Source organism: Arvicanthis niloticus, chromosome 3 (genome assembly GCF_011762505.2).
Source record: "Arvicanthis niloticus isolate mArvNil1 chromosome 3, mArvNil1.pat.X, whole genome shotgun sequence".
Taxonomy (NCBI): Eukaryota; Metazoa; Chordata; class Mammalia; order Rodentia; family Muridae; genus Arvicanthis; species Arvicanthis niloticus.
In genome coordinates this window covers 117,681,549-117,702,360 of record NC_047660.1, presented here as the reverse complement: position 1 = coordinate 117,702,360, position 20,812 = coordinate 117,681,549, and the positions used below count along the sequence as shown (strand labels likewise).

At 40.4% G+C, this 20,812-nt stretch overlaps 2 protein-coding genes across 2 annotated transcripts in view; one reads left to right on the top strand and one right to left on the bottom strand.

Moving 5' to 3' along the window:
- Positions 1 to 20,812, bottom strand: part of LOC117705391 (gamma-crystallin D) — a 763,352-nt gene that overhangs the window by 230,079 nt on the left and 512,461 nt on the right. The window lies entirely within an intron of this gene.
- Positions 3,698 to 20,812, top strand: part of Pth2r (parathyroid hormone 2 receptor) — a 68,938-nt gene continuing 51,823 nt past the window's right edge. The window contains exons 1-2 of the mRNA XM_034498005.2: positions 3,698 to 4,252; positions 14,652 to 14,754. Coding sequence (XP_034353896.1) covers positions 4,178 to 4,252; positions 14,652 to 14,754 — 178 coding nt within the window. The 5' untranslated portion in view covers positions 3,698 to 4,177. The remainder of the gene's footprint in view (positions 4,253 to 14,651; positions 14,755 to 20,812) is intronic.

Genomic DNA, 20,812 nt, shown 5'->3' with positions numbered 1-20,812 from the left:
TCTAGTCATCTCTGCTGTCTAACACACCAGCCTCCAAACTCCCTTGCAGTGTGGTCATGAAAGTCCCATCATGAAAGTGAATGCTGGAGGTCCCAGTTGGAAGCTGATGGTTTTGTATGGCTGGGCTAAATTCTTCTGTAGTTTGGAGTCTGAGCCTCTAAGAGCTCAGATAGGGAGGGGATTCAGACCACCATCTCTCAGGGGGAGGTGTGTGTCGGAGGATTTGGAGAACAAATTTGAAAACTACAGATGGAGAACTAAGAGGAAGCAACAGGTAGAAGAAGGACATCTGAGGAGAGGAAGCTTGAGGTGTGAGGTGGCTTGTTAGCCAGTAACAAGCGTTCTCTTACATAATTATTCAAGAAACAAATCCAAGGCTTTTGTTATTTCACAAGTTAGGGCAAATATGGATTGAAGGGAGGGCTGCCAAATGCACAATTGTCTAACTTTTTAATTTTCTTCAGGCTTTATCTTGGCTGAGGTGGGCCCTGTGTTTATTAGTTATGTCCTTTAATCCCCAATAGAGAAACTTTAAGATTTGCCATGGCTTCCTTTTCATTATGTTTTCTAAAGCTACAAGTTAATTACTGAGTATTTTATAATAGGCTTGGTAAATTGCTAATTTTTAATTGAATTTGATAGGCTATATGAAGGTATTGACAGACACCAAGCATGCCGTTGTTGGTGTAACCCTGCAGAATTGATGATAGGAGTTTTGTTGGCCTGGTCCTTATCTCCGTTCTCACATACGCATGGTGAAGCAGGCAGTTGTTTTTGATGGCCACCTTTCCAGATGACATAGAGAGAAAGGCATTTACCTGTTAGCTCCACACATTAGCATGGACTCTAGGCAGAAGCACTTCCCTTGTGGAGCCCCCTTTCATTACAGATAGATGTACCTGGCCCATTCTTCCCTTTTAGTGCCCAGGATTCTCCCTCCTCTTTGTTGCTGCTGCCTTTTTCCAGAGCTCCAAGCAGAGCATCTCCAGGACAAAGACTCAGATATTACAGCAGAGGGAACTGGCAAGTTATTTGCTAGAGGTTCTTGACATCTGGGCTTGATGAATGGGATTCTTCTCTGGGTAAATGGCAAGAGGCTCTGCTCACTCAGCTGCAAATCCCCTCTTTATTTCTTAACCATTCTAGGGCGCTGCCGTTGGGATTGGAGAGGGCGTTAGCAAACTTTTATCCTTCAAAATATCTTCCCTGTTAAAAAGATAGATTCTTCAGCTGAGAAGACAGCTCAGCTGGCAAGAGTAAGCATAATGACGGGTGTTTGGTCTCCAGAGCTCACATGGAAAGATCTGGGAGTGGGAGGGCTTGGTACATACTTGAGATACCAGTGCTCGGGAGATGGAAGACATATGTCCTTAGGACTGGTTGCCCAGCCAGCTTGGCCTTCTTGGTGAGTTCCAGACAAATTTTGTTTCAAACAAAATAAAACAAGAAAAAAAATCACACACACACACACACACACACACACACACACACACACACACACACGAGGGAGGGGGAAGCAAGCCATTCCCACATAAATGAATTTACACACACACACATACAAAAGATAGATTCTTTAATAAATGATGCTATATTTATTCATTAGTCTGATACATTTTTTTTTTAAGAAAAGCAGCCATTTTTATTCTCACGAGCCTCTAGATTATTTGTGTTTTGCTGTTTGGAAAATTCTGACTTGTGAAGAGAGGAACTGTAGATCAAGAAGCCAGAGCTGTGTGCATTAGCGCACCTGTCTGCACTAGCACTGCTGCGACAAGATGAGAGTAGTCTTCATGGACCACTGGCTCCCACTGCCCTTAGAGCTTGAAAGAAGTTGGCACCTTAATCTTACAGAAAATCTCCCCACTTTACTAAAGACAATATCAGAATCTTTTGGAAGACTTCCTGCCCCTTTGCAGTCTGACTACTTGGAGACATACTTTATTTTGTGACTTAAAAAATCTTCTTGAAGGGGCTGGAGAGATGGCTCAGTGGCTAAGAGCATTGACTGCTCTTCCAAAGGTCCTGAGTTCAATTCCCAGCAACCACATGGTGGCTCACAACCATCTATAATGGGATCTGATGCCCTCTTCTGGTGTGTCTGAAGACAGCTACAGTGTACTCACCTACATAAAATAAATAGAATCTTAAAAAAAAAAAATCTTCTTGAAGAGGAAGGAATCCTTTGAAGAAACATGTTTCTACTTCCTTGAGTTTAATCTCTGTGGCGGGGTGGGGGGGGTATCACTTGTATTTTAGTCAATGATAAACTATTTTGTTATTTCAAAAATGTTATTTTTTCATGTAGAAAAATTTTTGGTGTTCAATGTAGGACAGTAGGAGTCTTACACGGATACTAGGTACTTAGAGAACCTGTTAAATTGCCATCAAGTCAAATACTTTAAACACGCTAATTAAAAAATTCTGAATGGCACAAAAGAGTGAGCAACGATGTTTAATGAGAAGATTGTACATGTTCCAGTTTATGCGAAAGCCAAGTGTGTGATATCTTGGCAGAAAATCAAAAGAAGACACTATAAAGTCGAGCGTCAGTTCAGTGGTGGACCCATTCCTCGCATCTGGATCCATAGCGTTGCAAAGCAAAACACTGATAGATTTAGATACATTAAAAAGAAAACCCTTGTCGTCGACTAAAATATTAGAAAGTTAAGGTGAAAATAAAGGTGTACAACCATAGCAGTAGTTATACACAGAGTATTGCAAATATAGACAATATTCTTCTGTTCACCACAGCCCTTTGCCTGTTCATAGACTGAGTTATCATAACCACAATCATCATCATCATCATCATCATCATCATCAGTAACCATAATAAATACATATACTGAGCATCTCCCTTAGAGGACACTGCATCTTAAATTCAACTTTCCCAATAAAGTTTTGAGTGCACAACTGGACCCAACACTTATGTTCTCCCAGAATTCATAAGCTCACAGCCTGACTCCAGGAAGCAGACTTTGTGAAGTGTTTAGGTGCTGAGAGAGTCCAGTAAATAGTAGCAGTACCCCGATGAGGAATCCCAGAAACATGCCGTCACAGTTCCTGCCATGGGAAGTGACAGTGAGAAGATGGGCAGGCAGACTGCTCTGCCAGTGCCTTGACCATCAACTCCGCAGACTATCAAAGCAAGTGAGAGTGCAGGGAGAGGGTTTAGCAAGAAGCTAATAGTTTTGGCGTATTTGCAATAAGCCTTCGTTTTGAGCACACCTTTCTAAAAGATGCATTAAAACGATTGAAGGCAAAACCTGATGATCAACACAAAACTCCGTGTTAGAGGACAGTCATCAGTGCTTCGGTGAGCTTGAAGGAAAGAAGCTGCATTTTACTACACCAGTCTGTCCTGATCAGAACGTGTCTTCAGAGACAGAACCCCCAAAACACAAGACAAAAGCAATAACCCAAAAACTGAAAAAACAAAACCGACCCACAGACCAACCAACCAACCAAAAAACCCAACAAAACATTGCTAGAAATAACTGAAACATTTCTCTTAGGACTGAGTCTTTTTTTTATCATCAAAATGCTATTTGTTAGTAATTTGTGTGGAACACACAACACACACACACACACACACACACACACACCTCCCATATCTGCCAGCTACTCCAGGCATATCAACGTAGTGAGAAGAAAATGAATCAGAGAACTTGAGCAGTAGGTAGCTGCAGAGACTACAAGCTTTGGAAGCTTTTATCACACTGGCGTCTTGCTGGCAGATGATCAGTGCACATCTGGGCAGAAGGAAAGTTTTGGGCCACTCCTCTGAGCACTCAGGGCATGCCCAGAGATGGCGTGGGGACTCAGAACCCAGTGCAGCGGAGCAGATACACCGAGAGTCAAGCCTGACTGCAGCTCTGCCTCGGATTGCATGGCATCTGAGCTCCTGGGCTGCGGACTGAGTGACTGGCAAAGGAGGAGCTCGCATCCTCCACCCCCTTCGTGCAGCTGTCCTCTGTAGAAGGCAGGACGACCCAGAACCCTCAGGACCCGGGTTCTCAGACTAGGGGGCGCCGGCAGCCAGACCCTCGAGAGTCCTTGGCTAGTGCCTCCCGCGCCCCAGCTGCCAGCGGTACCTCGCTCCCCATCACAAGTTTGGCTCATACTGAACAAGTAAGCGAGTCTGGGATACCGACCGCTGGTGCCTTGGGCGATTTTGAAAATGGCCTGGCTTGAGGCTTTACCCTACATCTGTGGATGGCTGATTCTCCGTAGCTGTCTTCTGGTTGGAGCACAGGTAAGAGCTGGGGCACCCAGCCCGAGATGCAAGCCCAGGTCCCGCTGCACATTCGGTCCACATCCTTTTTAGGCGGGAGGTCCCAGCTTAGGGCACCGGACCAGCATCCTGGCGTTTGAGAATACACAGCAGGAAGGGGAAGAACTTTTCTTCCAAATAATCCCCGGGCTACTCCCTTCAACCACCACAGTGGGTTTGGTTTGTTGTCAATTTACCATTGTATTTGGGACCTTAAAACTTCTAGAATAGAGTGTAAAAGTGTAACTATTTCTCTCTCTGTTACAGAAGCATGTTATTTAAGCAAAGGAGCCAGGCCGAATGAGTACCGTATTAAATATAGCTCGGGTCTTAACCTTGAGTAGCAGTGGTCGTAATTTTCTTATTGCCACTGTCACTTAGGGGTTTTCTGGGAGTTCTTTCATAATGGGTCTTTTTAATGTGCACGGAACAGTTCATCCTCATTTTTTTTAAGTCAAAGAATATGTAGGGTTCATAGTTTTATTTATTTATTTTTCAAACGAACTAGAAAGATGCTGTGTGTGTTCCGTGGTGGTTTGAGTCCTATGGTTTAAAACATATTTGAGGTTACGTATGTCCGATTCGGTAGAGGGCGCACGTTGACCGTCAAATAAATTTTGTTTTTAAAAAATTCTTTCCTTCCACAAAGTTAAAAGCACCCATGAATATGTTCCGTTTCTGTGGTACTTAAAATCATGCCTTAGTCCTTTAAATGACCAAATTAAAATTTAATTATTCATAAAATACAGTTAAAAAGCCCAATCTTCTATAGTCATAATGACTTAAAATTAGAAGGTATTTCTACTAGAAAATATCTTTCCTGAGAAATGCAAATATTACGTAGTGGGTTCAAGACGTTTCATGTAGACTTATTGTGTTGTAACAAACGAGTGAGTAGGATATCATACAACGGACATTTAAAAACAGGTTCTCTTAAGTTTGAAAGAAGCTGCTAAATTAGCAGAAGGTATAAGCATGTATGGAGAAAGCCGCCTAGGCTGGATGATACATTTTCATTAGGGTTATAGAACCCGGGTGATCTCCAAGGTGCCGCCTACATTTCTCTGCTATGAGGTCCTTGGACACTATGTTAAAACTCTATCTACTTGTGTAAGGGGCAGATCTGCTCTGACCACTTATTCTTACTCGGTGTTCTAGGTTCCTTTCAAGAAATAAGAGATATTATTTAATACAATAAAGAAACAAATCACTGTGAAGTCAAGAGTAGATTGTTTCAGTTGCCTTTGGCTTTCAATAAAACAAGTAGGACCTTCAGCCTGGGCACTACGGCCTTTTTGGGCCACATACCCGTTTCTTTTGGGGTTGTAGTGACAGTACATTCAGCAGAGGCTGAATTCAGCAGAGGCTCTGTACTCTGTCCACCAGAGGCCAGTGGCATCTGCTTGGCCCTGACAGTGACACAGTGACAAATATTTGCAAATATTGCCAAATGTCTTTGGGTGTTAAAATTCCTCCTGTGTGGGAATTATTGTTTAACACTGATTTTTATGTCTTTTTCCCTCCCTTTCTTTCCCTCTCACCCTCTCAGTATATATATATATATATATATATATATATATATATATATGTGTGTGTGTGTGTGTGTGTGTGTGTGTGTGTGTGTGTGTGTGTGTGTGTGTGTGTGTGTATGTGTATGTGTGTGTGTGTGTATAGGAATTCATAGCCTGCAGTGTGATGACATTAAATACTAAATTTTTTATCTTTAAAGAAAAACTGTAGTTTTAAACATATTTATTCATCCTCTGACTTTCAGTTTTTTTATCTTAAAAAGAATTATATTGGACTATTTTTAAATAAAAATTTGGTAATTCTCAGCCTATTACTTTAGTTTATGGTTATTATATATTCTGAAATTTCATTAGTTGATTGGAAGAATAATAGAGCTGAAATGCATTGTGGGTACTATTTATCCAAGTGTTACCTGTTGATTCTATTAGCTAAAGCATAAGAGACAAGGTTTTTATGAAAAAGTGAATGATGAATATATTTCTAGTCTATACATATATTTAAAAATCATAAAATATTAAAAATGCCAAATAAGACTCATCTGAAAAGAATGAACTGGAATAGAATAGATATTTGTCAATCGATGTTGGTCCACATCACAAAATAGATAATATTGACCAGTGCTCATCAATTCTTATAAAGATCACTATGGGTTTTGTAAAGAATTAGCCTTGCCTGAAGGCACAATTCAGTACCCATGCATTCATACCCCTGATGTCATTACAGAGTCTGGCTGGCAGTGCATGTCTTAAAGCACTGATCACATGACACCAGGACTATCATATGTATATGTATACATTTGTATATATGTATATGTATATATATGTATGAATGATATTATATGTATATACACTTTGTGTTTCCTCTACTGTGCCAGTGAGCTACGAGGAAAGAGACTTTGAGATGGAGATAGGGGTGTAAGAGGTTTGTTGAGGGAGGAAGTAAGTGATGTCTGTGGAAGATAAAAGGACCAGGAACAGGAGAGAGTTCACACATATGATGCTGTCTTTAGGTCAGACTGGTGCACAGCATGCATTCTAGGAAGTGGATATAAAAACTCTTAGAGTCTAGATAAACCTCCCAGAAGCAGCTCATTCCATGGCAGGAAGTATGTGACCCTGTACAGTACACAGTGTGAGAAGAGACCAGTTTGCTGATCCTGCTTTCCCGTGGTCACTCTGAATGGGGTGCTAGCACGCTGTGGGCATTGTCAGGGGTCAGGGAGGGAGAACAGCCTCATGACCTGGAGCACTGCATTCAGATTTCTCTATCTGCAGTAAATCTTTGTGCACAGATGTGGGTCCCTCCACTTTAAATGTCCCCTTCTGTGCAGGGGTCTGAGAACTCTACTGACCTACCCTGAATGAAGATGCAGTGTCCTGGCGAATCAAAACACAATAACCCATGACTCCACTTAGTCACTAAATGCCCAATAATGTGCTAAGTGCTTTGGTCTCCCTTTAATTCCCACAAGAACTCCATGAGATAGGCACTGTCATTACTTACATTTTTATACATGAGGAATGTGGCTAAGAAATGTCAGAGAATGTACAAATGCAGATAGCTGCCATTGAAGCATAGGATCTGCACTCTGGCTCTGGCTTTCAGAGCTCCTGTTCCCTGCTGGGTGCTGCCACTGTGTAGGTCAAGGTGGCACAGCTCAACCAATTTATGTGCACACATGCCCTCTGTCCCAGTAATGCTCACTTCTGAGGTGTTGTAGCCCATAGAATTTCTCTCTTTGGTCTATACGAAGCACTGAAGCAGGTTTGTGCTGTTATAGAATTGGACACAGCCTGAATGTTCATAATGGGGCACTGTGCACAGCAAGAAGCAATAGGTTAAACATGTTCTCACCAGCATGATGAGATCACAAAGCAGGATGTGTCAGAGAAGCCATGGGAGAATGAGGAAATACCATTTACATGTGTATGTTAAAACACGTATAACGCATGCTGTGTAAACACATTCAGATAAAAATGCATGTCTCACATAACGTGGGGGATAGCGAAATGTGAGTGGGAAATAAGGAAGAGAGCGGGCAAATTAGCAGATGTGGTCATTGTGCACTGTGCACCTCAACCTGCGGGGGGCGCTGTAAGAGATGGACGTACCAAGGAGCCATCATTGGTGGATAGAATCATGAGGAAAGCCCTAGGACATGGGCAGCTAGGCCACTCTTTTTACCAAGATCAAGCAGAAGTGTGACTGCTGATTATTTCCCCACTGTACAGATTGCTGCAAGCTCAGTACAGCTAAGCAGGGGAGAGATGGTTTTCTTATTTTCCTCCCCAGCCTCTTGCCTCGTGACTTCTATTTACAAGGAAGATCCTGGAGGAGTGAATTCCAGTGGATTTCTCAATGGCTATGCTAACTCTGGGCCATCTCTAGTGCCTGCCCAGAGGCAAAGAGATGGACGAGAGCTACATTTCAAGGTTTCTTGGCAATTTATCAAGTTACTTTTAATTTCTGAGCAATTCTCTCAATTCTTTGGAACTAAATCTATAACATTCCCAGGCAACATCCACACACTCTGGTCTCTGACCTCAGTTTGTCTTTTCCTCTCCTCTTTCCTTTTCCTGTCACCTCTCTGGGTTAGTCTCTCTCTCTCTCTCTTAAGTAGTACTTCATTTCTTCTTTTTTGAGCTTCATTTCCTCCACTGGGAAATGGAGGTGATAATATTGTTTATGCACAGAATGTGAGAGTCTTGAATTAAAAAAATGTACAAACAAGAAGAAAACCAAAGTATCCGTTCTTTCTTTTCTCCTGATTGGCTTAGCTAGGCTCTCTTCAATAACGTGGTGATTGGATTGAGATTATATCTAGATTTGATCAGGAGCTGCTGCAGCTTTTGATCTGACACAGGGAAGAGTTTGTGAGGCCAGTCCCCCATCTGTGATTTTCTCCTCTTATGATTCTCTAACACAATTTCTTTCTGATAGCAACTGGATCTTTTAGCCATATTACTTATGCCTGTTATAACATGTGTGTGATTAAGACTATTTGATTAATATGAATATGAAGCAGGGTTATGAGAGGAACAGAACCAATGGGATGAATATATATATATAAAAGCATTGGTGTTTTTTTTTTTTTTAGACAGAGTTTCTTATATAGCACTGGCTGTCCTGGAACTCACTCTGTAGACCAGGCTGGCCTCTAACTCAGAGATCCACCGGACCCTGTCTCCTGAGTGCTCGTGCACTACCACTCCCTGGTTCTTGTTCAAGAATTTTAAAAGTTAGTTTATGCTAAAAGAGCAAGGCTGGCTGGTTGAATTACATCCTGAGAGGCCAAGAACCTGGTTCTTGCCTGGTCCTTCAGGCCAAGCTCTGCGTCAGTTCCAATCTGGTGTTGAGAACCTGAAAGGTTCATGGGGAATCCCTTGTCCCTTACTCTACCATACAAACTTGGAAACACTGGTTCTGATAATCAGCAAAGAACTCATCATCACCAACATCAGGGTAAGTCAGCTGAGCTGTGAGAGGGAAGGCCAAGCAAGGTGCAAAGGGCCAGAGAGAAACCTTCCTATGGAATTAATATTTATTAATAAATCCCCATGTGGGGTTGCTACCTGCCTCAGTGGTTTATGTTCCTGAATGAGAGACACAGAGTCTTTATATTTTAACATGCTGTAAGCAGTACAATAGCTGGGTGAATGTTTACCCTCTGTGCTACCAGAATCTACCTCCCACTGATAAATCTGAGTCATTACTTACTAATTTCTATGTTCCATCTTGGCTGCTCAGGATCCATTTGTGCAGCCCTCTGGGCCGTGCTTTCTTGGCCCAGAGTCCAGGATACTCTCCTTGCTTCTCTACCCCATGACAGCCTCTGTCTCTCCTCTATCCACACTCTCCTAAAGCATGGTGGATCTCTCTCTTCTCCTGACATTCCCAAGCCCAGGAATCCTAAAATCCCTTCTCTGTTTGTCCTCCCCAGCTATTGGCTGCTGACATTTTTATTGACCAATCAAAACCAACTGGGGGCGGGTTCCTAGAAGCTATGTGCAGATTCTCTCCAGCAAACGGTATTTTGGGGGAACATAATTAACATTTGTAATACAAGCAGCTACACCTTCCTTTGGTCATACCTTATGTGTCTGACTGGTATCAGAAGGCGGCACCCACAATTTGGGCAAGACTTCTCATGTCAGTTAAGGCAACAGACAAGCAGCTACACCTTCCTTTGGTCATACCTTATGTATCTGACTGGTATCAGAAGGTGGCACCCACAATTTGGGCAAGACTTCTCATGTCAGTTAAGGGAACCGAGATAATTCTCCACTGAAGGCTCCTTACCAAGCTGGTTCTAATTTTTGGCAGGTCTCTATTAAAACCAACCATAACAATTGACTTCCTTCTTTTGTTGAGGAAAATTCAGAAGCATGAGGTAGTTAAATCACCTTGTTTAGCAGAGAGAGTACATGGTGGAGTAGGTCTGTCTACACTGACTGTTACAAAACGATCCCCGCATTGCTAGGTCTGTAGTCTCTCACTCTCTGTGGGCCCACTCGACTTGCTAAGGATTTTCTTCAAGTCACCTAGTTGAGTATACAACTGGCACAGTTTTATTTAAAAAACAATACCATATTTGCTCTTTGTATAGATTCTAGAAACTGAGAGTACCTTCCTAATCAAAATACAAATGCCAACTCATGACAGCTCAACTCTGCAGGTGCCCGGAATGCCTCTCATGCTCCAAGTCTGAGAGAATCCCTGGAGATAAAGTCAAACACTGGACCATGTTTCCCAAAAGATCTTGTTTAATATTTTTAAAGAGATGCTTCTAAATCTGAGTCAGTGCTATAAACAAATGTGGAGTGATGACAGTTTAGTAGGAGGGGAGGTGAAACAGACCCGTGTCTTATTCTCAAATTACTACCTCTTGTGTATTGCCCCCTCAGTCTGTATAAAAGTCTGGGCCATAAATTACACTCATATTTCACAATATTGTCCAGTGTAACATTTTACCCTCATATGACTTTGCTGACAACTCACAGATTTTCTCTTTTAGAAGCTTTCACTTTTTTCCCAGAACTGTTGACTAAATTACTCAAACATCTGATCTATTCTAAGAATAATTTCTCTTTGGCTTCTTTCCTTTCACTCACAAAGGCTGATAGTCATATCTTTATATTGGAAAATGGAGAAACCAAGGCTTCACTTCATTAAAAAAAAATCTATGTACTTATTTACTCTGTGCATTTGGTTTATCTGTGTGTGTCAGTGTCTATCTTTCTGTGTGTATGTGTGTGCGTCATTCTCTCTCTCTGTTGTATGTGTGTGTGTTGTGTCTTTGTTGAGTGTATGCCTACATGTGTGTACAGATGCATGACTCTGGCTACAGCTGTAGATGTCAGCTGTCCCTCTCTATGATGATTCTGCACAATTTAAATGAAGCAGGGTTTCTCCTTAGACTCAGGCTTTTCATTGTCTCTTCTGGATCAAAAGCCAGCAAGTCCCAGGGGTCCTCCTTCCAGGACACCTCCCTTGTTGCTTGGGTGCTAGTATTCAAACTCACTCATCACAATTGTCTAGCAAACACGTTGAGCGAGCTCTCTAGCCTTACTGGGTTTACCTTTTTGAAAGGCTGTAGAAAACTATTTGATTTTCAGGGTCTCATGTTAAGTTTTCCTTGTGTTCTTAATTGGCATACATAGCTGTTACCATGGTGGATGTACAGAGTTTCTATTGTCGTATACAAGTTTATAGTTTAGTGACCATGTTATTAATAATGATTTTATTTCATTGCTTCTGTTCAATTGGCCCTCTCATTTCCCCGCAGGATGGCACAATTGTGCTCTGTGGCAGATGTGTTGCTTCAGGGTGGCACTAGTAACAAATGGCTTGGCCATTGGCCATTGATGCTATTATGTGCCCATCTATACTTTGGCCCACACTCTGATTCTGTAATCTTAAATTCTGTCTGTTAACTGCCTGAAGGAAATTATCTCCTTGACAATTTACCATGTCTCAAATTAGGTCAACATTGTTTGTAAATTAGCACCTATTGACTGATTGTTATTTCCAAATGGAATGAACTCCACGGTAGCAGACCATATCAGGAATCACCCTGAGTAACAGAAGGAGCTCTAAAGTCCTCCTGGGAGTCCATTCTTTCCACAAAGTAACTGGGTTTCAACAGGCATGTGTCTGAATTTCACTTTTTCCCAGAGCAATAGGAGAAGGTTTTGAGCTCTGACATAATAAGGGACTCAGATTTCTTTGGGCTACTCAGACAGTTTTTTTTTTTTTTTTTTTTTTTTTTGCCTAAATTTGAGTCTAAGACATTAAAAATGGTTTACATCCCCATTTATTATTTATCTACATTTATATTAAGCTAATACTTTCAGTTATATGATGATACATAAGATTTTATATATTACAATTTTCTCTCTCACACAGATACATACACACACATACACACACACACACACACACAGAGAGAGAGAGAGAGAGAGAGAGAGAGAGAGAGAGAGAGAGAGAGAGAGATATGTTTCTAGAAGGCTGACAACTTGAAATTGTTAGATTGTTTCAAATAAACTGAGGGCCACTGTTTTGGTTCTTGAGCTGTCTTGTGCATGCTACTGTGTGAAGCTGCCAACACTGTTCCAGATGCAGCTGCAGAGAAGTAATTGTTATAGAAACTTTAAGAACTAAGCCATCAGCTGACAGCCTTTGGATACAGGGCTGTTTAGATATCTCTGGTGTTCAGAAAGAAAAATTGGGCTTTTAGGGGTGACGGTATCTAAGGAACCAGGACTTCAAATGGTGAAGTAAATTAGGTCAGCATGGAATTCAGTAGCATGAGAGCCTCACTTAAATAGCAGCATTACTGTTGATATACTAATTTTGAAAATGGTTTACATGGGGAATATAAAGTATTGATGAATCTGATCATGTATCATTTTCACATTTCTGAAGTTCTGTTACTGAAAACCTTTTACTCATCAGTTTTATCTAATTAGCTACCTTGAGTAATTTCACAACTAAAATCAAAGGCGCACTCACTCTCCAGATTACGTTCTTGATACAGATGCCGACGGCATCATCTTACACAGCTGCACATCCTGAGGCATTGCCCTAACTATTCCCTAGGCAATAGCCATTGTACTTTTTATTTTCTTATATATTTTGCATCTTTCATCACGCAGTGAAGGCAGTGCATATTTTCTTACAGTTATTCCCATTATGGTATATAATTTTGAGTTGATATAATTTTGATTCTCAAACTTTATTTTAAAAACTTTATTCACTTAAACATAAATTGACAAACTATAGTCTGGTACCCAAATATGACCTACAACCTACTTCTGTATACAGTTTGAGAGTTAGGAACGAGCTTTACATTTTTTACATTTGAATAAAGATCAAAAGAAAGACCTAGGTTAACATTAACAAGGAAGTATATTGATTCTATGTGCTGTTGCTATGGTGCTTTATGAATGGTGCCTCACTTCTGTGATCTTCCATTTCTAAATGTGTTACTTCAAGCCAGTCACAATCAAAAGACTGGATACATCATAACTAAGGACTATATGTAAAATACCTGATCAGTGCTCCTCAAAACTGTGGATAATTAAAAATGAAGAAGTATGGAAGCCTAACAAAACATCATGGATTGTGCTGTGTATTTTGATGAGATGCTGGAACATAAAACAATAAGAGCTATCAAATCAGGGTTAATCTTAAACTCTAGGTCTCAGACACTGAAATTCAATTTTATTTCAAGTCTCAGATGGTCACATGTGCCCAGAACAAGTGACTGTCTGTTTTACTAAGTGTAGCACTTTAGTGTGGATGCAGTTGTTGCTTTTGGAGTAACAGACATCGAGGAGGAAGCTTCACTCCTGTTTTAGCTACACTACCATTTTCATGTCACTCTAAGGTGAGGAATGACGCTTGTGCTAATGTGCTCCTTGACATGATGTTCTCTTCTTCCTTCATAAAGCATGTTATTTTTATATGAAACTAATAAATACTGATGAAATGGATAATCGGTATGTGGGTGCACACCTTACCATTATAAAGTCCCTAGTTTTAAGGCAAGGAGATAGATGGAGATCATTTAGCGTAACCTATTTCTTTCATAGATAAATAAACTCAAAGTCCTGTTGCATGTTGTGTGCAGGTTTCACTGCTAGTTTTTATGATAGAGCTAAGTTTAGTCTTTTATTTCTATGTAACGTAACTGCCACATTGTAAAAGAATTAGTAATGTATAGGGTCTTGATAATATGCTAGGTAGTTCACTGTTTACTATTTCTCCTAGTTACATTATTTTTAATGTGATTAATTACCTAATCACAGTTTAGAGTTTTCTTACATTTTCTGGTGGCACATTTAAAATTATCCAAAAATGTTTATATATGAATTAGGTTTTTTTTTTTTTTTCTATTACTGTGATCAAACACCAGACAGAACAAACCCAAGGACTGATTTATTTTGGCTCACAGTCTCAAATCATTTGGTCTATTTGGTTGCTAGAACCCTGTGCAATCTGGTAAAACAGTGTGACAGTACAACCATGTGGTGGTTGTGAGATGTTCACTGCATGGCTAACTAAGAAGCAAGGATGAGTTAGGAAGTATAGATAACCTAAGGACCCACCTCTGGGGTGGCCACCTAATTCTTTCAGCTCTACCCCATCTTCTAGAATGCCCCCAAGTAGCACCATCATCTGGGACATAGTGTTCAGTTCCTGAGCCTATGGAAGACAATGGATATTCACATCACAGTAGTGTATCCTGACCAGGGACTACCTCAGTTAGCTTGATTGGGAATGAGATCAGGAGAGCATCATCCTGCCTTTAAAATGATGGGGAATGATGACGTGTCCTTTGCTTCCACAGCTGGATTCTGATGGCACCATCACTGTAGAAGAGCAGATTGTACTTGTTATGAAGGCTAAAATGCAATGTGAACTCAACATCACCGCTCAGCTCCAAGAAGGAGGTAATGATGCCAAGAAATGTCTTTTCTTTGTATTCTTCACTCCAACCAGCACAAAAATCACAAAATCCTCTTTTGTATTAGGGAAGCCCTCATCAATCATCTTCTGTGTTTCCATCTTCTGTTTCTTTACTGCACATACCTTCCCTTTCCTATGAAAGAAAGGACTGGTTTGGTTAGTGAGTTTTGGAGTATATCAGCTGGGCATACACATATCTGGCCTCTTCTTGCATTTATCTGTTGTGCAGGGTGAGCATGTTGGCTTGCTTGTGACTATGCAGTGAGCTGGGAGGAAAGGAGGGAGGGAAGGAGGAGGAAGAAGAGAAGGAGGAAGAGGAAAAGGAGGAAGAGAAAGAGGAGGAGGAGGAGGAGGAGGAAGAGGAGGAGGAGAAAGAAGAGGAAGAGGAGACACAGGCTTGTGGATATCATCTCCAGTCTTAGGTTATGGTCTCAGCTCAGACCAGCCCCTAAGCCATGTTCTGCCAAAAACTTTTAAAATAAAATGCTAATTTAATTTCCAGGAAAATTTATTATTTTCGGAGTTTTCGAGTCATCTCTTACTTATTTCTAAATTCATATCAGAAAAGGGGGTTGACTTACTGAGTCTCCTAAGTCTCAACTATCTGAATGAAAGCTGTCTATACCTCATATAATTTTCAGGTTAACATCTGCTTATACTGTTTTGTAAATGTTCGAAAACTGTGATTGATTTTTCTATTTATTATGATCAGAAAATGTAGTTCGCATGATGGTGACTTACCAAAGTGTGTTGAGACTTGGCCTTTTGCAGCCCCTCCTGATGAATGATCTATGTGGTTTTCAAAGTAATCTATGTGTTCCGGTTTCCACCACTGTTTTATAGCCTCCTCTAGGTTAAGCTCATCAGTTATGCTGGTCATATATTCTGTATCCAGAATAATGATCACTTGACCTATTATTTCTTAAGATACATGTTTTTATAATAGCATAATGGTGAATTTTTCATTGAAAAGTTAGTTCATTGAATGTTTCTCACTTCACATACTTTGGAATTATGTTACTAAATATATATATTCAAGTTTAGAAATTTATTTCTAGTGTTTAAACGTTATCGATATAAAGAAGGCTTCTATAACTCTATAGATACTTAAGATTAGAATATTAAAATTATATATACTTAAACAATCACATTAAAATAGTAATATTTAATCAGCACCAATTTTTTGCTTTGTTAATTTAGTGTAACTTTTTTCAATTCTTTAAAAATGTTTTAAATGTGATATAATATACACAATTTTAAACTTACAGTTTTACCTATATCTAAGTTTACTATTCAAGTACTAAGTATGTTCACATTAGTGTGTATCTAACCTCCAGAAATTTTTCATTTTGAAAATTTGTAATATCTTTTAAACAAGTACTTATATTTCCCATTACTTTATTAAGCTTTTCATACATTTATATTTTAGGAATATCTTTTTTGTTTTGTTTTGAGATAGGATTTCTCTATATAGCCAGGAACTCACTCTGTAGATCAAACTGACCTCAAACTCACAGAGATGCACCTGCTTCTGCCTCTCAAGTGCTTAGTTTAAAGGTACATACCACCACATTCAGCTAGGAACATTTTATGTAAACAGTTCACACATGAATTTTTCCTTATTTACTCTGATAATCTTTATCTATTAAATAAATAATTTAGTCCAGTTATATTTATTGTGAGGACTAATGTGCAACATTTGAATTTAATTCAACCATCTATTATTTGGACTTCTGAGTCCCTTCCATACTTTCTCTCTAATCTTTGGAATTGATTGTAACACTGGTGCTCCTGTCTTTAAAATATTTTTATTTCATGTGTATGAATATTTTACCTGCATGTATGTGCATTGCACATATGCCTGGTGCTGTAGAGTTCAGGAGATGGCATCAGACCACCTGGAACGGGAGTTACAGATGATTGTGAGCCATCTCTGCAGCTGTACTTTTGCTTACTTTATTCTATCCTGCCCCAACCTCTATAGCTAACTATTAGGACACTTAATTCCTTTAGTGGTTACCCTAGAATTAAAAGGTGTATATTTAATTTAGAAAGTTTAAAAGTTATCCAAATTTCTTCTTTTCATATAACATTAGTATATTTGGGCACTTTTATTGTTTCCAAATTGTAAGCTATTGTCACACAGAATTTTAGTTTCAACTTAATTTTATATTATTTTTCCTTTTCCTCATATATTTTTGTCTTTCATTTATTTTTGCATTTATTTACATTGGAATGTGCTTATTGTATGCTGAGTTTTTGATGACTTGGAGATGACGTTTATTCAGTTACAATTTTAATATTTTTTTTTGATCTATGATCCTTGCTTAAAGTGCATCTGGTAGTGTCTAAATATACTATCTCATTTTTGTTTTAGATCTTGTTGCTACTATTTCAGTGTTTGATGGTGATCTGTTTTTCTTCCTTGTTCTTTTTAAGAACTTCTCTTTGACTTTTTTTATTATTGGATATTTTATTTACATTTCAGATGTAATCCCCTTCCCCCCACCCAGGAACCCCTCCTCCTGCTTCTATGAGGATATGCCTCTACCCACCCTCTCACTCCCACCTCCCCACCCACAGTTTCCCTCACACTGGGGCGTCCAGCCTTCACTGGACCAAGGACTTCCTCACCCGCCTATGCCTGACACTGTCATCCTCCCCTACATAAGTCTCTTTGACTTTTATGTTTTCAGTTTCTCTCTGCAGGTAGGAAGTCTAAGGAACTGGGTGGTTACTAAGGGTTGGCTCTGAAGGGTCTCCCCAAAAGACTTGGTCCTGAGCTTGTAGCATTATTTTGATAGGCTTTGGAAACTTGAGGTGAGCTTAGCTGGCAGAAGGAGGTCATTAGACATGTTTCTTTGTTGTTATTGTTTTTCCATTAATTTATTTATTCTAATTTTATATCCTGATCGCTGCCCCCTCTTAGTCCCCCCTCACACAGTACCCCATTCTCCCTCCACTTCTCTTCTGAGAAGATGAGTGCCTCCTCCCATCCCCATATCTCCCCACCTTGTCACATCAAGTCTCTGCAGGGTTAGGGGCATCATCTCCCACTGAGGTCAGACAAGGCAGCTTAGCTAGAAGAACCTATTCCACAGACAGGCAACAGCTTCCTGCTCCCATTGTTGGGAACACATATAAAGTCCAAGCTGCAAGTTTGCTACAGCCTAAGTGGGGAGACCTAGGTTCAGCCCATGTATGCTCTTTGGTTGGTGGTTCAGTCTCTGAGAGTTCCCAAGGGTCCAGGTTAATTGACTCATTGGTCTTCCTGTGGAGTTCCTATCTCCTTTGGCCCATCAACCCTTCCCCCAACTCTTCTATAAGAATCCCCAAGTTCTATCTACTGTTTGGCTGTGGGTGTCTGCATCTGTCTGAGTCAGCTGCCAGGTGGAGCCTCTCAGGGGACAATTATACTAGACTTCTGTCTGTAGCATAATAGTGTCAGAGATTGGTGCTTACCCATGGATTGGGTCTCAAGTTGGGTCAGGTATTGGTTGGCCATTTTCTGAGTCTTTGTTTCATCTTTGTCCCTTCATTTCTTTTAGACAGGAAAATTTTGGGTTGAAAGTTTTGTGGGTGGGTTGGTGTCCTTATCCCTTCCCTGGGGGTCCTGCCTGGCTACAGGGGGTGGCCTCTTAGGTTCATGTCCCCACTCTTAGGCATCTCCACTAAGGTTACCTGCATTAACTCCTGGGAGCCTCCCATATTCTGATGTCTGGCACATCCTAGAGATAACCTACACCCCTGCTCTATTCATTCTCCTGGCCCTCTGGCCTTCTCTCTCATCTCTCTTCACATCTGATCCTGCGCTATCTCATTCCCCTCCCCATCATCCCCTCTGTCACCCACTTCCCTCCCTTTATCTTCCTCCTGTGACTATTTTATTCCCCACTGTAAGTAAGATTTAAGCATCCTTGCTTTGGCCTTCCTTCCCCTTTAGCTTCTTTGGGTCTGTAGAATATAGCATGGGTATTCTGTACTTTATGGCTAACATCCACTTATAAATGAATAATACCCTTCTTAGCAGTTAGCCAAGAGGGGACCCTCCTAGAGGAAATGGCAGCATCTGCTGTAGCGTGGGTTTGGCCGACTACTCAACAGTACCTCCATGGTCAGTTCATTGTCTGACTCAGCTCGAAGCAGTGGCATAGGAGAAGGAGGAAGAGGAAGAGAAAGAGAAGGAGGAGGAAGAAAAGAAGGAGGTAATGATGTTTTTAAAGATGCCCTATAGAGAATGCAGCAGATTGCAGCAAAAATTGGGGGTGATGCTGGTACATCATTGAATTCAAATGACTGTGGTTATGAGGGACAAAAGAGACCCTTAGAAGATGGAGATCAACCAGATACTAAGAAAGTACCTCCCCAAAATGACTCTTTTGGAGCAGTTACTTCTGATGCATCAGCAGCAAAGCAGACCTGTAATGACAGAAGAATACAAAGTTCTAGATGGAATGGTTGGGCTTACATGGCAGAGGAGGTGAATAGATCCCACACATACAGCAGGAATCTGGATGCAAAATACAGATAGATCCTGATACTGGTGGCCTTCCAGAAAGGTCTTGTATGCTAACTGGAACATCTGAATCTGTCCAATCAGCAAAAAGATTATTGGATCAGATTATTATTGAAAAGGGAAGACCAGCCCCTGGCTTTCATCATGGTGATGGACCTGGAAATGCAGTTCAGGAAATCATGATTCCAGCCAGCAAAGCAGGACTAGGAAGGGGGAGAGACTATCAAACAACTTCAGGGATGGGCTGGTTTTAAAATGATTATGATTCAAGATGGCTCTCAAAACACTGCTGCTGATAAACCCCTTAGGATAATGGGTTATTTTGGACATCTGGATTGTTTCCAGTTTCTGGCTATTATGAATAAAGCTTCTATCAACATAGTAGAGCATGTGTCCTTGTGGTATGGTGGAGCCTATTTTGGGTATGTGCTCAGGAGCAGTACAGCTGGGTCTTTATGAAACTGAAAAGCTCTGTAAGGTAAAGGACACTGTCAATAGGACAAAGCGGTAGCCTACAGATGGGGAAAAATCTTCACTAACCTTAAATTCAACAGAAGTCTAATATTAAAAATATATAAAGAACTCAAGAATTTAGACACCAACAAAACAAATAACCCAATTAAAAAATGGGGTAGAGAGGTAAACAGAATTTTCAACAGAGGCATCTCGAATGGCCAAGAAGCACTTAAAGAAATGCTCAATGTCCTTAGACATCAGGAAAATACAAATCAAGACAACTCAGAGATTCCACCAATCAAAATGGCTAAGATCAAAACCTCAGGTGACAGCAGATACTGGCAAGGATGTGGAGAAAGGGGAACACTCCTCCATTGCTGGTGGGATTGCAAACTTGTATAACCACTCTGGAAATCAATCTGGCGGTTCTCAGTAAATTGGAAGTAGTTCTAGCTGAAGGCATGTTTCTTTGAGTTCTCCTTCTCCCTTTCCACTCCTCTTCTCCAACCTGTCTTCCTTTTACACTTTCCCTCTCCTTCTACCCCTCTCTTCTCCATCCCCTTCCTGCTCTCTTCTGCCTGTAAACTATGAGGTAAATGTTTTCTACCTATTAATTCAACCATTATGATCTGTTTCACCACAGACCCAGAATCAACAAAGCAAAAGATTATGGACTAGAACCCCTGAAGCCATGAGCCCAAATAAATCCTTCTTTCTTAACATTTTCAGGTGCTCATGTTTTGTCACAGTTAGAAAACTAACATAGGTGTATTTGGTGATGGGAATGTCATTGGTCTTTCAAAATCTGCCCTCTTCCATTATCCCTAGTATCATCTGGAATTTCATGTAGACCACTGTGAGAGCATCTCATACTGATTCTCTGGGTTTATGTCTTATTTATAGTCTTCCTTTGTTTCTTTGTGCTGTTTCAGTTATTTATTCAAAGCATTTCCACGTTTCCAGTTTATTGTTTAGCACTTTGTAATAGTTATTTCATGCATTTATTAATTACTTTGAGTTTTTTTTAAATCAAAACTTTCATAATCCTACTTTAAGTCTTTTGTACTTTT